The 14,466-nt window shown below is 40.0% G+C and overlaps 2 protein-coding genes across 2 annotated transcripts; both read left to right on the top strand.

Moving 5' to 3' along the window:
• Positions 1-2,802: 2,802 nt before the first annotated feature.
• LOC134223972 (uncharacterized) lies at positions 2,803-3,889 on the top strand. The gene is made up of 4 exons (XM_062703189.1): positions 2,803-2,953; positions 3,020-3,217; positions 3,283-3,479; positions 3,543-3,889. Exons 1-4 carry the CDS (start codon positions 2,951-2,953, stop codon positions 3,823-3,825), a joined length of 681 nt encoding a protein of 226 aa, XP_062559173.1. The 5' UTR covers positions 2,803-2,950; the 3' UTR covers positions 3,826-3,889.
• Positions 3,890-5,453: 1,564 nt separating this feature from the next.
• LOC134219126 (uncharacterized) lies at positions 5,454-6,503 on the top strand. The gene is made up of 4 exons (XM_062697822.1): positions 5,454-5,463; positions 5,535-5,689; positions 5,961-6,157; positions 6,221-6,503. Exons 1-4 carry the CDS (start codon positions 5,454-5,456, stop codon positions 6,501-6,503), a joined length of 645 nt encoding a protein of 214 aa, XP_062553806.1.
• The last annotated feature ends 7,963 nt before the right edge of the window (positions 6,504-14,466 follow it).

Raw genomic sequence — 14,466 nt, 5'->3', positions numbered from 1 at the left:
ATATATCTTACGGTAGATTTATGTATATATCAATCGACTTGGAAACTCTGCACAAATTTGACAGTTTCATTAAAACTGATGATAATCAACGACAAGCTATTGAAAATTTCTATTCTTGCCAAACACAGCAAAAATCTCCGAATCAACCAATCCCGTTCATGCACTTCCAACACGGACATCAGATTTATTTAGGTTGCTGGTCTATTGTCTCACCCCACCGTTTCATTTTCTCAGTACACACAACGACTCGCGTCGCACGCGCGCGTAATTTTCGTTCAAGATTTCACAGAGAGCGGACGATGGCGTCCGGTGGCGCCCCCATCCGGGAGGTAACAGCGGCATAAGTGGCGGTCATTAATGACGAAGTGGCGAATCATCGGCGGTCGGGCCGGCAGCACTACTAAAGTGAAATATTTCGCTTCATTGAATGATCCACATTATTGAGGGGTTGCTCATTGTAGAGATTATAAGAAATCGGTCCTTTTCAGGAGTACCATTATATTTGGAAGAAAATTTTACTATTTATTTACTATGGTAGCGTCTTCGTCGATTTGGCTGTCGTCGGCAAAAATGACACTTTCTAATAAGATTTTTTTTGTTTCTGTTATGTTAACTGAAAATGCATTTGGTTCTTTTCAGGACCACCGTTTTTCACAGAAGAAGGTTGATCCGAGATAATCTTTCATCAAATTGCATAACATAGTCGCTTGGCGACGGCAGAAAGATTCCGTTGGTTGCAGAATCACAAGCACGCATTTGAGGAAGATGGTGCAATACATTTATTCAAACGGATGGCGTCATTAACAGTCAAATAAAATTTTCCCACAAGACTCTGGTTTTGTCGCTGTTAAGGATTGAAATGGCGCATTCATTGAAAAAAAAAGGACCTTTACAAGACCATTATTTTTCACAAAAGAAAGATGACCCGAAACGAAATGCAGTGCAAAACATAATCGTTTGGTAATGGTAAAAAGTTTTCTTCGGTTTCAGAATCACAATCACGTATTGGAAGGAAATGATGCAGTACATTTATTTGCATTGATGGAGTCTTTAGCGTTTCACTTGTCTCGCCAGCCGGCAATTCCCAAGAATTAGAGGAAAATTTATTTAGAAAATTTCCAAAACACCAGTTTTTCTCGTTTTTGTTCTAGCTAGGAGCAACGGGACATCTCCGGGCCTGATGAGATTGATTACGCAATGCATAAGCGTCTGTCCTTCTCAGGAAAACTACTATTCTTGAGCCTCATCAACAAGATTTGGGACCATCAAACTTTTTCGGGCGATTATAGACGGAGCCTAGTGATTTCAATCCCGAAAAACCAGGTTTGTTGGGATCCCTCTAGTTTCAGACCGATTTCTCTAACTAGTGTATGTCAAAGATGTTTGAGAGGCTTGGTTTCTTTCAGCACGCGTTTCGTTCCAGCTACGAAACTAACTCCTACTTATCACCCTCCAGAGCGCTTTCGAAGACGGGAAGCAAGGAAGGAATCTCATCCCGCTGGACATCTCAAATGTGTTTAACCTCACCTGGATACTTCTAGTGTTGAGGCAGTTAGTGGAGTAGGATTTCTGTGGGAATATTCTGGCTTACATAAGGATCTTCCTCTCGGACTGGTCCTTCCGGGTGTCAATTGGCAACTTCCTACAAGGATCTTTTTTGGTGTAACTGTGAAAAGTGATCTTGTAGACGTATGCAACGCACGCCACCACTTCAGAGCTGTCAAAGCCAGGTGTAGATCCAGAAAGAACTTAATTAAAACCCACTCCTAACCGAGCACCGAGCAAACAACAGGGCCACTCGGTATCGAATAGAACAAGCCTTGATAGACAGCAGATTGCTATATGGAATCGTGTCTTCAACAATTACCTACGATAAGCTACTGGATGCGCGTATGGCATGAGCAGATCCTTTCCTGGACCGGACCGGGAATCGGACACAGTCACCTTCAACACTTCAGCATGGTCTTGCTATTGTGCAGAGCATCTCACCGCACAGCTAAAGAAGGCGAGTTTGAGCTAAGAAACCCAAAACAGACAGCACATAATTCGTTTCTTCAAAAACAGCAAGCTGATTAACCTTGACAAGTGAAGAACTGGCATAACACCCATAAAATTCACAGCGAAAAAATACTATGAAGAGGATTGTCATGTTGATGACCCCAAGTAAACCCATCTGCTTTTTGAGTTCTTTAACACGAGCACCAAAATCAAGCTGAAGTAATTATTTGTGTCAAAAAAGAATAGCCACTTAGATGATGTTTCAGAGTCTAGTGCTAATAAAAGTGTTATCGGATAAATGTATGAAAAGCGTATAAAGGAATGCAGGCTGATTGCAAAGAATCTGAGGTGAAGTGCGTCGACTGTTGTTTCAATAAGGAGCCGTCCAATTATAAATCCATGTTGATGTCTTTGCCAATCGTGAACTTTCACGCTAAGATTTGGCGCTACCTTTTGGAAATTATATAAAACTATCAGGCGGAACATTCCAAGTCTAGCGGTCAAGTGTTTAGAGCCCTGAAAAAATAGTTAAAACTAGACCTAGATGCCCTGACGGGATTTATGTCAGCTCCGTGAATACCCAAGTTAATCTATTTATACAACTCTAGACAACAAGCTGATTTTAAGTTGCAGTAAGTTGTTGTAATCTTTGATCAATCGCAGAACTAAGTAATCCAAAAAAAAAACAATCACCGCGGTAGGTGGATTAGTTTGCGATTTTTTTTCATCCCAGCTTTCCCACTTTCCGGATCACTGAATATTTAATTTCTCGGTTACTTTTCCCGTGCTATGTACCTCGTTGAGGTAAAGTATACACTCCCCGCAGTTGGTAGCATACAGCTACAGAATATTGAAGAAGCCGATAAACACTCGACTTGAACGTTTGGGCATAAAAGGTGATTTATATTTCAAGTACGAAGGCTGGAAAGTTGGAGTTTCAAACAAATTAAAAATGGTATGATAAGTGTTACTTGTATAATTACGACGAGATGACTATTCAAAACATGGATACAAATCTTAGGGAAGCACGCGCCAACAGCTTATACTTTGGATAGTTTTCATGGGACAGTGCTTTGCAGAGGAGTCCACGACCATCGTTCCGAAAATGGAAGGACATGCCAATCACACTTCTTGGGACACAGCAAATATTGAAAGTCATTCGAAAGTGCTTTCGAGGCGTAAACGGTACATAGTCTTTCCAGAGGGGGCAAGTTTTTCGGTTAAGTTGATGACATGTTTCATGACTTGCACAATCCGTTTATTAAACTTTCATTCAATGCACAGGTGGCTGTCTGTATGACAATCGGAGTGATTGGAAATCCTAATTACCAAATGTTCAGCTGGGCGATGAATTGGGGTATAGCATATAATTTACCCAATCAGACGATAAGCTTCCCGAACGAAATGATGGAGCCTAAGCCAATGGCTCAACGAAGACATCGACGTGATTTATATCACAAGTTGGAGGTAGCCATGGATGAGTGAGTAGAAAAGAACGTTCGAGAAGTTAACTGCCAAACTTTAAATCTTTGTTTCAATTTTAGCATGGGCTACAGGGGCCGTGAATGTATTCTGCGAGCACTGTGCGAAAGTTCACAATACTTCGGAAGGAAAGGATCAAACATGATATCGGAGATGCTACGGACATTGTTCAGTTTTCCGAAGTCCAAAGTGCTATCGGTCGAGCACAGTGATACCCGAATCTACGATGAAGCGCATCGAAAAGGCAAAAACAAAGTAATGTGCCAGTCACTGTACCCCTCGTGTGGATTTTCATTACTGGAGCTGGCGTTGGGAAAGTACACCAGCCCGTATAGTTTTATGTGAGTGTATTTTTGAAAATGATAATAAATCTTTTATGGACATGGTTAGAATGGATATATAATTATAAGCAAGAGCATCTGTTTATTATAAAAAAGAACTTATAATTCTGATAGTACACTGATGTAACCACTAGCATTCAACAATTCTAAGTAAGGTCTATTTATAATTAATTATTGTCATCTTATCAATTTTGAATATCTGCTGATGCCGATGTGTAATAGAGTGATTAAAAATTTTAGTTTTTCGCTCCCCTATGCTTGAACGACTGTATTCACCATTCTGATTGTTTGGATAATTTGATTGTACACGCGTCATTTGAAGTTTGTATGGAGCTTATTAAGAAAGTCGACACAGTCGGTTTTCCATAAACCATCCACTACCTTCTCCACTGATTGACCGTCTATCCTACGTTGGAGAGGTTTTTCAACGATTTGGTCTTGTTGACATTAATGGTGAAACCGAAGAGTAGCGTTCAGCCAAGTCGTTGCGTTTACTTTGCATATCAGTGAACGCCGTTGCGCTGGTAGAATAATATCATCAGCCAAATTAAAGACATTTAGGTGGGCAGGCTGCCAGAGCTGCCCTCAGTTTGGAACACAGTCATTCGCACTTACCATGAACTCGTCGTACTAAGCATAGTTGTCCCAGATGGTATCGAATCTTTGTCCAAAAGGGTTCATTTTACTTCCTTAGAAATTACCGCAGGAATTTTCGGAGGGATTCCCGGGAGAACTTCCGGAGGAATTTCCAAAGGAACTTTTGGAGGAATTCCCGGGTGAATTTCAGGACGAATTTGCGGAAGAACTTCCGGAGGAATATCCCGGGGAGCTCCCGCAGGAATTTCCTCGAGAAGTTCTGCCTGGAATTCCTACGAAAATTCTTCCGGGAATTCCTCCCGAAATTCCTCTGGAAGTTCCTCCGGATGTTTTCCGTAGAGCAGTATTCCGGAGGAATTCCATAGGGCGGTCTTCCGAAGGAATTCCATAGGGCGGTCTTCCGAAGGAATTTTCTAGGGCGGTCTTCCGGAGGAATTCCCTAGGGCGGTCTTCCGGAGGAATTCCCTGGGGGACTTCCAGAGGAACTCCCTGGAGGACTTCCAGAGGAACTCCCTGGAGGACTTCCGGAGGAACTCCCTGGGGGACTTCCGGAGGAACTCCCTGGGGGACTTCCGGAGGAACTCCCTGGGGGACTTCCGGAGGAACTCCCTGGGGGACTTCCGGAGGAACTCCCTGGGGGACTTCCGGAGGAACTCCCTGGGGGACTTCCGGAGGAACTCCCTGGGGGACTTCCGGAGGAACTTCTCTTTCAAGATTTACCAAATGTATTAAAGCATTTATATTGTAGAGTTATCTAAGGCTACGGTGCGCTAGAATATCTTACCAATACAATTTTCGGATCTATCAAAGACAACTTTTGCATCACATATATGATTTGATCACATCAATTATAGCTTTTATGCTCCAGTGGCGATCTAGAATATGAAAAATTTCAGCAATCATTCCAGCAAGTGATAAACATTTTTAAGCAGCCAAAGGATTGAATTCGAAGCGATAAGTTCATGATTTAGTTATTTGAAAACAAAGTATAGTTTTTGATAGATTTCAGTGCACTCTAATATTACTCTTTGGACGATGGTAGGATGTTTCTCTAGTGTGGTAAAAAGTTACTTTAATAAATCAGTTATTTTCAGAAAAGGGTTTTACAATCGTTAGTGCTTTGCACAATTTCGGTTGCGTATTGTTTCAGCTGGGAATCCACCACCAACGATCTACACACTCCAAATATTGTAAATCGAACGCATTCACTTAATCCAGTATTATCTCGAAGGAAGCGGTTTGTTGTGTTTCCATTGGGTTCAAGTTTCTCGGTAAGTTCAGTACAATATAAGTACCACCGTCGGGGGTAACAAAGGGTCTGGGTGGTGAGAATGGATCATCGCTCTCACTGACAGCTTGGAGGTCGGATAACCAAATCGTTCAAAAAGGTCACTTATATTTTAGTTTTCTTGCCCTCAGATACATTCAATCTATTCTACAACCATTCTAAGTGGTTGAAACAGTGACCCGTTCTCACCCCCATTTGACTCATTGTCACCCGGACGACGGTATCCTCTGAATAACAAAATATTATTCATATAGATCGCTGCATGTATGACAATTGGAATGTATGGAAATCCCAATTATAATATGTTCAGTTGGGCGGTGAACTGGGGTGTTGCGTACAACTTGCCCAATCAGACGATAAGTTTTCAAAGCGAAATGAGGGAAGCTAAATCAATGGCACAACGAAGGCATCGACGTGATTTATATCAGAAGCTGGAAGTTGCTATGGATGCGTAAGTTGTGTTGAAACTTTTTGCAGCGAAACTGCGAAATATCAATCCTTGTTTTCATTCTAGCATGGGATTCAGTGGACGAGAATGCGTTTTACGAGCGCTTTGTGAAAGCTCGCAATATTTCGGGCGGAAGGGATCCAACATGATAGCGGAAGTACTACGAACATTGTTTAGTTTTCCCAGGCCCAAAGTTTTGCCTTCGGAGAACAGCGAAATCCGAACCTACGACGAGGCTCATCGGATAGGACGCAATAAGGTGCAATGTCAGTCTTTATATTCTGCATGTGGATTTTCATTACTAGAGCTGGCATTAGGGAAGTATTCGAGTCCCTTCAACTTCGAGTAATTTGACGTAATTTATATTAACGGAAGATATCATTAATAGTCTCTTTAAATTAATAGAAAATAATAAAATTATTTTTCGACTTCGTGTTTAGAATAAGAAGGTTGATTAAATGTATGAAAAGTAGCAAGTTATCTCTCACAAACTTCAAAACATAAACGCGAAATTGAATACCGTAATGCAATGCCAAACTGATCACTGAGGGCAAGTTTTATTCAAAATCTGTAACTGGTGCAAAAGGCTGCCTTGGGAATCTTCATCCTTTGCCATAGCGCACTTTTCCATAATCTGTAACAGTAGCCAAGTCATATTTGGGTTAAATTATTTTATTCCTTTCTGGAGGCTGCGATGCCATGAATTTCTGGGTCTACCTCTGCTGCAGGAATCTGCGTCGAATGAAGGTGACTTGTTGGATTGTGTATTCCAGACCAAGTCAGGCTGATTGTAGTCGCCAAATACTAAAGCGAAATCATTCAAACTTAATTTGGAGAAAACAGTCCCAATCGAGCTAGTATTATTTTCGATGCAATTCAAATCAGATTTGTGATCCGGAGGGAAATAAAGCACTCCAACGCTCACCGACCTTTGATGTGTTGTTATCTTCACCCAAAGCTGTCCGAGAGAAGGACTGTCGGGGTCTGAATCGAGAAAGCAGTTCAAACGCTTTTTTACTGCGATCAGTAGGGTGAGATCCCCCAGAGTCGGACACATAAGCTATATAACGAAAAACTCTCCAATTATCCTGATTATGTTTACTTGTATACCATATACATGAAATATGACCATTATTGATTCATTCAAACTATATTTGATCATTTGAACTCGTTTTTCGACGATGTATTTTGGTGAAATTGTTTACGCTTCAGAAAAGTGTCCCCGAGTACCGGACACTGTTGCATCATGTTCAAATATGACCAAGATCCTATTTATTACATGAGTAAAGACATCAATTAGAATCAGTGGCGCCGGGAGTGGGTGGGACAAGTAGGACATGTCCTACGCATGGATTTGCCTGGGTGGGACAGTTAAAGCATTGTCCTACCCATCATTATGTTAGGGACATATGAAGTCATTGACTGGCAAGAATCTGTGCGTTATCAAATGGTGAATTCAAAGTTAATCGGAGTGTTTAGAATAACCATAGACGTTTCTTGGATTCTAAAGGAATAGAGCTCTGATTGTTCTTTAGGATTTAAGACACTTTATAATCCCGATAGCGCTCAGGATGTTTAAAGCAAGGATGTTCCCGATCATTTAGCGATCCAGGCTCGATCTTTTACTAGTTTGTCAATAACTCATACCACAGGCTAAATTTCAAAATGTGTTGTACGCTGGACTTTTAGCGTGGAGGTTTTTCTACAACTCTGCCTAACAAGTCATTCTTTAAATTCAACTAAAAACGAAGTTAAAATGCTAGTAGCAGAAACTTACAATAGATGATAACAAAATATCAATCATTTCGTTGCTGCAATTAGTGCAAACAAAGAACTACTAGGCAGAGTTGTAGAAAACCTTCGTACTAGAATTTCACCATACTAAACATTTTGGAATTCAGCCTCTGGAATGAGTAATAGACACACTTCTAAATTATCGAATCCAGATTACTAAATGAAGTTTTCCAGAGGTAAGAGAATAGTTGCTGAAATCAACAATCAATAATAGTTAAATAAAGTTCGTTTAAATGGATTATAAGAAGCCCACGGAAAAAAGTTTTCTACAAACTTCGAAAGATTCATTGAAAACTGAGGAACCACAAACAGATCTGCTCCGTCATAAATTCTGAGCTGCTATAAAGATTTTCAGTCAAGCATACCATTTCTTGGATGTTTGTTTTGAATCGGTAGATCCATATCCATTGCTGAATGTTAATAAAAAAAATCAAATAAATTGATTGAACCCATTGAATATTTATACAAATTTCTGTAATCCATGACCTCTACTGGAAGCTGGAAAAAATGTTTGATAATCGTAGGAAAGATGTATGTCGAAGATGTATGTCATGCTTCTGAGCAATCCTTACACATTCTTGGAAAAACAATATTTGTCCAGAAAATGGTAGGAAATTTGTCAAATGATGAACCGTATTCTGTCCGAAAAGATCCTTTCAAGTCCTGATTATTTTTAGAACTGATTAAGTTGCTACCGCGAGGATATCTGTCTCACATTGATATGGATGGACTGGACATGGGACAGTAACTGTTATGCTTTAGCGGCAATATTGGTAAAATGTGCATCGATTCCGGATTCAAACTCAATGATCTTGTTGCAACCGCAACTGCCTTTAAGCCGGAGTTCTCTGTACCTCTAGGGTAACGGATGCAGTTCTCTGTGGAAACGGATGGAAGTGATGCTACTCTCATAAAAAAAATAAGATTGTAACACCCACGAATTTGTGCGAATCGATTCAATCTAAAGCTAATTCCAGAAATCGACCCATATCGACATTTCCAATTTGTCCTACCCACGATTCGGAACGTGGATGCGCCTCTGATTAGAATAGTAATATTTTTCACTTGCTTCTAGTTGTAGATATGAACACTTGTTAATAGAGTTTATTTAATTCTCCAGCTCAGTTTCTTACATCCTGCTTAAAATTCCCTACATTATCAATGACAACTTCAATTTTTTTCTGCTTATTTCTGTGGATTTCTGATACCTCAGCAAGAAAAAAAAAACAATTGAATTGAAGTAAGTTTAATAAAACAGGTCCAAAGAATGGCTATTTGATCACATGAAAAGCTCAATGTCCGGACCCGGGGGACAGTTATTGGATACAGAAATTGATTTTCCCTCTTCAGTCTAATGTAGGCTTCCTCCATCTTCTCAAAGCTACGCGCCATAATATCTATGTCGTCGGCGAAGCCAAATAGCTGGACGGCCTTATTGAAAATTGTACCACTCGTGTTAATCCCTGCTCTTCGTATTACCCCTTCCAAAGCGATGTTGAATAGCAGCAACGAAAGACCATCACCTTGCCGTAATCCTCTGCACGTTTCGAAAGGACTCGGGAACGCCCCTGAAACTCGAACTACGTACATCACCCATCGTCGCTTTAATCAACCGTGTCAGTTTATCCGGAAATTCGTGTTCGTGCATTAGCTACCATAGCTGGTCCCGATCGAATGTATCATATGCGGCTTTGAAGTCGATGAATAGATGATGCGTGGGCACGTTGTATTCGTGGCATTTCTGCAGTACTTGGCGAATGGCGAGCACCAGGTCCGTGGTAGAGCGTTCGCCCATAGAACCCGCCTGGTACTGCCCCACGAACTCTCTTGCAACAGACCCTCAACATCCTCGAAACCAGTCAGCGTAAAATCGACATAGAATCACGGATCGAGATGGTTAGATTAGAGCACTACTTGCGAGCCTATGAGCACGGAGATTCAATCGGTGCACTGAATGCACCAAACCTTGAATGCTCAACCCTAACGTACAATATGCGTTGCTATACGCCAATGAGACTTGGAACATAAACTTAGCAAAATTACAAGCAGTCAGCCACTAATGTCTACGTTTTACAATTCGGGCCAGGCAATCTCAAAACTGGATCCCGAATTTAAAGCCCCATCGTAGATATCGTCGAAAACCGATATCAACATAAACTCGACAGTGAACCACATCTCAAAATATCAGAGGCGAAATCAGCAAGGAAGCGCTAGAGTGGAATCTGGTACGGCAGTACATCGATATAATTAAAAACCGTGAGGTTGTGCTTTGTTAGGTTTTTGATGCGATAAGTGATTATATAGACTAGTATGTTCAATTGACATTTGATGAGCTCCGAATGAGATGGATATGGGAGCTAAGATGGATATGGGAACAGAAACTCTATATATAAAAAAACATACATCACACCGTTGTGCGACTTAGAAAAACTTTTTGTTAATAAGCAAGTTTAGTAAATTATTCTAATATGAACAAGAAGTGGTAGTCGTTGATGCATACGTAGTAAACAATAAGAGCAGAATGGCTTCAACATGTCGTGACTAGCCATTTATTATATGTCAGAAAATGCGCTGTAATATGTGAACGACTAGTCGGGAATAACCATAAAAAGTGCTATGTCATCTGACCCGCCCATGATTAAATCTATATAAACCTCATTTCGTGCGCTTCAAATTCACGGACCACCAACATTGTGATCAACAGATGTTTCTTCGGATCAATCATTCCATTAGCACATTGGTGCAATTTAAACAAAGAATCTTCCGTTATACCTAATTTCCATTCATCGAGCACTGACTGATAAAAATCATTATCATAAACAGTCAAGAGTTCTAAAAGTACGTAGATCTAAGGATTAGGACAAAATGAGCTCGAATACAAGTCACTAGGTGAACATTTTAGAACAAAATGTGGTCACTAAGTGTACGCAAAGGCTATAGGATCTAAATGATTGGACATGTTTCAAACTGAATAACGATAAACAAACAAAAATAGCATCAAATGAAGGTTGAATAAAACAATGTTGTGCACAATAATAAATGCTAAAAAAAGGAGTTATATTTAAAAATGGATTTGAAGACTCATAGTATTACACACCAATTAATTAGGCTTGTCGATTTTAGGTAATGTGTACAAAAACGTGCGACATATTTTTAAGAACTCTCCATTATTCGATTCATTTACAATGAGGTCTGTTTTCCGCTATTAAAATTAATCCAAAGACATAAAAATGAATACACATGATTTTGATTTCTGAATAGTAATTACATCTAGCTCTCTAAAGTTCCCATTTCGACCATTTTAATATACTCCTCGGTCCTGAATTGGAAGCATTTTAGGATAAAGTATTCAGACTATACCGATAAGTTTCAAAATAATTAATAGACCTACCTGCGTTGAAGGTTGAAATTTCGATGCCTGTCAATCCCAGACTTGACTAATGATGCGTTTCTTTCACCATACCGTGCCCAGCATCGCAATAAAATTTACTCAGAAATATTTTCTCTAGGTGTTATATGCCGCACGTTAGCAACGTCTTGCGTTAGTTGCTGAACTATATGCTGAGGATGTTAGTGGAATCGAATTTTGTTTTTGTTCTTGCCGTAGAATCGTGCACGAACCAACGGTCACAAACATGCATTTGTATATATCATAAGCATATGCGATACGCAATCTACTGTGTTGATACAAAGCAAAAAAAAATACTACGTATGATCTGAAAATCTACTAATTACAATTCTGTATTGAAAAAATTAAAATGTGGTATATATTTTTTTATATTTTAATAAACGTATTATGCAATGTGTTGTAAATTCTGTATTAGTTTAATACCACCTATATCTTTATGAGAACCTTACATTTTCTGTAGATGCCAAGACGTCATACGGAATTATAGGATCTGTTTTTTTTGCTGTGGTTATCGCATTTATAACTGTCGCTTGCAAATCACGTAACATACAAATTCATGCCACAAAAGGCATAGGTAGCCTTCAATTAACAACTGTCTAAAGCCCAATATATACTAGATCTGTTCGCCGATCAACTCTGGAGCAGCGGTGGCGTGAATGTTATTTTGTAGTGGCGGACTGCATCTGCGCGGATCAAAATTATCCATACTCTTTTTTAATGCATGCATTTCTCATGCACTTATGGCATCAACGAAAATAATATATGGCTTTATATTGATCTCAGAGGGATTCCATTTACTTAATTCGGTAACCACCTTATTGGTATGAAATCAATTTTTGCTCTGTAGTGTGACGGTGAAGCGTTTAAAAAGTATCTAGAAATTCTGATAAATGTCTTAGTGATTTCTCAGAACCCTTGAATGGAGAATTCCATAAACAACCAGGATAAGGAATTCCTGAAAAGTGATTTTTTTTTAATCGGAGACGAAACTACTCAGAGTTATTGAGCAAAAATTTCTTGGATGTTTTGGGGAAGGAACTCAGGAAGCCCAATAAAATGAACTTTCTAGAAACAGAGCAGACATTTTCCAGAATTCATGGGGGAAGATTTCCTTGAGAGAGAAATTCCCAAGAGTTCTGCATAGAGGATTTGTCTAGAGTATCTAGGCTGAATGAGCAATCCCCAGGATCCTTGGAGAACGAATTCCACCAAATTTCTGATGGGGAATTCCTCAGAATTTCTGGAGGAAAGATTTTTTAGAATTGGTGTTTAAGAGGTGAGCCAGCTAAGAGCTGAAAACCTCTCAAATAAAGACAAAAAAAAAAGAATGGGTGCTGGAGTAATTTTCCAAAATTCTTGAAAGTCAACAAAAGACGTAGCATATTTTTCCCATATTCAAGCCCCCCCCCTCCACAATCGTAGCATTTTGTCACAAATTAGAAAACCCCCTCCCTTTTATTGACGTAGAAACTAGATCCGCCACCCCTCCTACCTCGTATTTTTTTCTTAAAGCAAAACATTTACAGCTAAAAATTCAAGTCATATTTTCAATCGTTACACTTCAACACCCATAAAAAATCCTAAGTCATTTGTGTACGTTCCCAGAGAGCATTCTTGAAAATCCTCATAGAAGGATATCTAAGAAGAGGATTTCACCAGAATTTCTGAAGGAGAAATTCTCGAAGAATCCTGAAGGAGGAATAATTCAGATCTTTTGGAAAACATGTTCATAGAATCCCGACCAGAAGAGCAAAACAGAAACTGAACACAATTTTAACATATTGGGAAGGCCTCTAATGTGTCAAGAATGAAAAACCAATTGAATAAACGGATCCTGGAGTCGCTGGGATGTCCCCGGGGAACCTGTGAATGGGGACATTTAAGTTTTAGCACCAAAATCAGTCATTCGACGGCTCTTTTTTCATGGTTTCCGATCAGGAAACGAAGTATGAATATAAAATGGTACATTGACGGCTCTGACCGCTTCCAGGATTTACGGATTGGCCCCGAGGAACCTGTGGAAGGGGACATTTTAGTTTTACCAAAAAAAACCAGTCGTTCGACGGCTCTTTTTTCATGGTTTTCGATCAGGAAGCGAAGTATGAATATAAAATGGTCAATTTACGGTTCTGACCACTTCCCGGACCTACGGATTAGCCCCGGGGGAACATGTGGAAGGGGACATTTTAGTTTTACCACCAAAGCCAGTCGTTCGACGGCTCTTTTTTCATGGTTTTCGATCAAGAAGCGAAATATGAATATAAAATGGTCCATTGACCTCTGACCGATTACAGGATCTACGGATTGGCCCCGAGGAATCTGTGGAAAGGAACATATAAGTTTTAGCACTAAAATCAGTTATTCGACGGCTCTTTTTTTTATAGATTTTCGATCAGGAAGCAAAGTATAAATATAAAAGGACCATTGACAGCTTTGACCGCTTCCAGGACCTTTTGGTTGCCCCCGAGGAACCTGTGGAAGGGGACATTTTAGTTTGTACACCAAAATCAATCATTCGACAGCTCTTCTTTAATATAAGCAACGTATGAATATAAAATTGACCATTGATGACTCTGACCGCTCTCAGGACCTACAGATTCCCCCCGGGAAACCAGTGGAAAGGAACATTTAAGTTGCAGCACCAAAACCAATAACTCGACGGCTTTTTTTTTTCGTGATTTTTGATCAGAAAGCGAAGTATTAGTATAAATTGGACCATTAATGGATCTGACCGCTTCCAGGACTTACGGATTGCCCCCGAGGAATTGTGGAAGGTGACATTTTAGTTTTAGCACAAAAACCAATCATTGGACGGCTCTTTTTTCATGGATTTCAATCAGAATGTGAAGTATGAACAAGAAATGTACCATTGACGGCTCTGACCGTTTTCTGGACCTACGGATAGCTTACGGGAAAGCTGCCTACTTCATACTTCGCTTCCTGATCCAAAGCCATGAAAAAAGAGCCGTTGTATGACTAGTTTTGGTGCTAAAACTAAAATGTCCCCTTGCACAGGTTTGCTGGGCCAATCTGTAGGTCCAGAAAGCGGTCAGAGCCTCCAATGGCCCCTTTTATATTCATTTCTCGATTCCTAATCGAAACCACTAGA

This window comes from Armigeres subalbatus, chromosome 3 (assembly GCF_024139115.2).
Source record: "Armigeres subalbatus isolate Guangzhou_Male chromosome 3, GZ_Asu_2, whole genome shotgun sequence".
NCBI classification, from domain to species: domain Eukaryota; kingdom Metazoa; phylum Arthropoda; class Insecta; order Diptera; family Culicidae; genus Armigeres; species Armigeres subalbatus.
Note: the sequence above shows the minus strand (reverse complement) of the source record. Positions and strands in the feature narration are given on the sequence as shown.

Excerpts from the sequence above, each read along its gene's own strand:
- LOC134223972 (XM_062703189.1), top strand. Across the intron at positions 3,218-3,282 it reads CAGAGGGGGCAAGTTTTTCG|GTGGCTGTCTGTATGACAAT; the intron begins GTTAAGTTGATG and ends TTCAATGCACAG. Across the intron at positions 3,480-3,542 it reads TTGGAGGTAGCCATGGATGA|CATGGGCTACAGGGGCCGTG; the intron begins GTGAGTAGAAAA and ends TTTCAATTTTAG.
- LOC134219126 (XM_062697822.1), top strand. Across the intron at positions 5,690-5,960 it reads CATTGGGTTCAAGTTTCTCG|ATCGCTGCATGTATGACAAT; the intron begins GTAAGTTCAGTA and ends TTATTCATATAG. Across the intron at positions 6,158-6,220 it reads CTGGAAGTTGCTATGGATGC|CATGGGATTCAGTGGACGAG; the intron begins GTAAGTTGTGTT and ends TTTTCATTCTAG.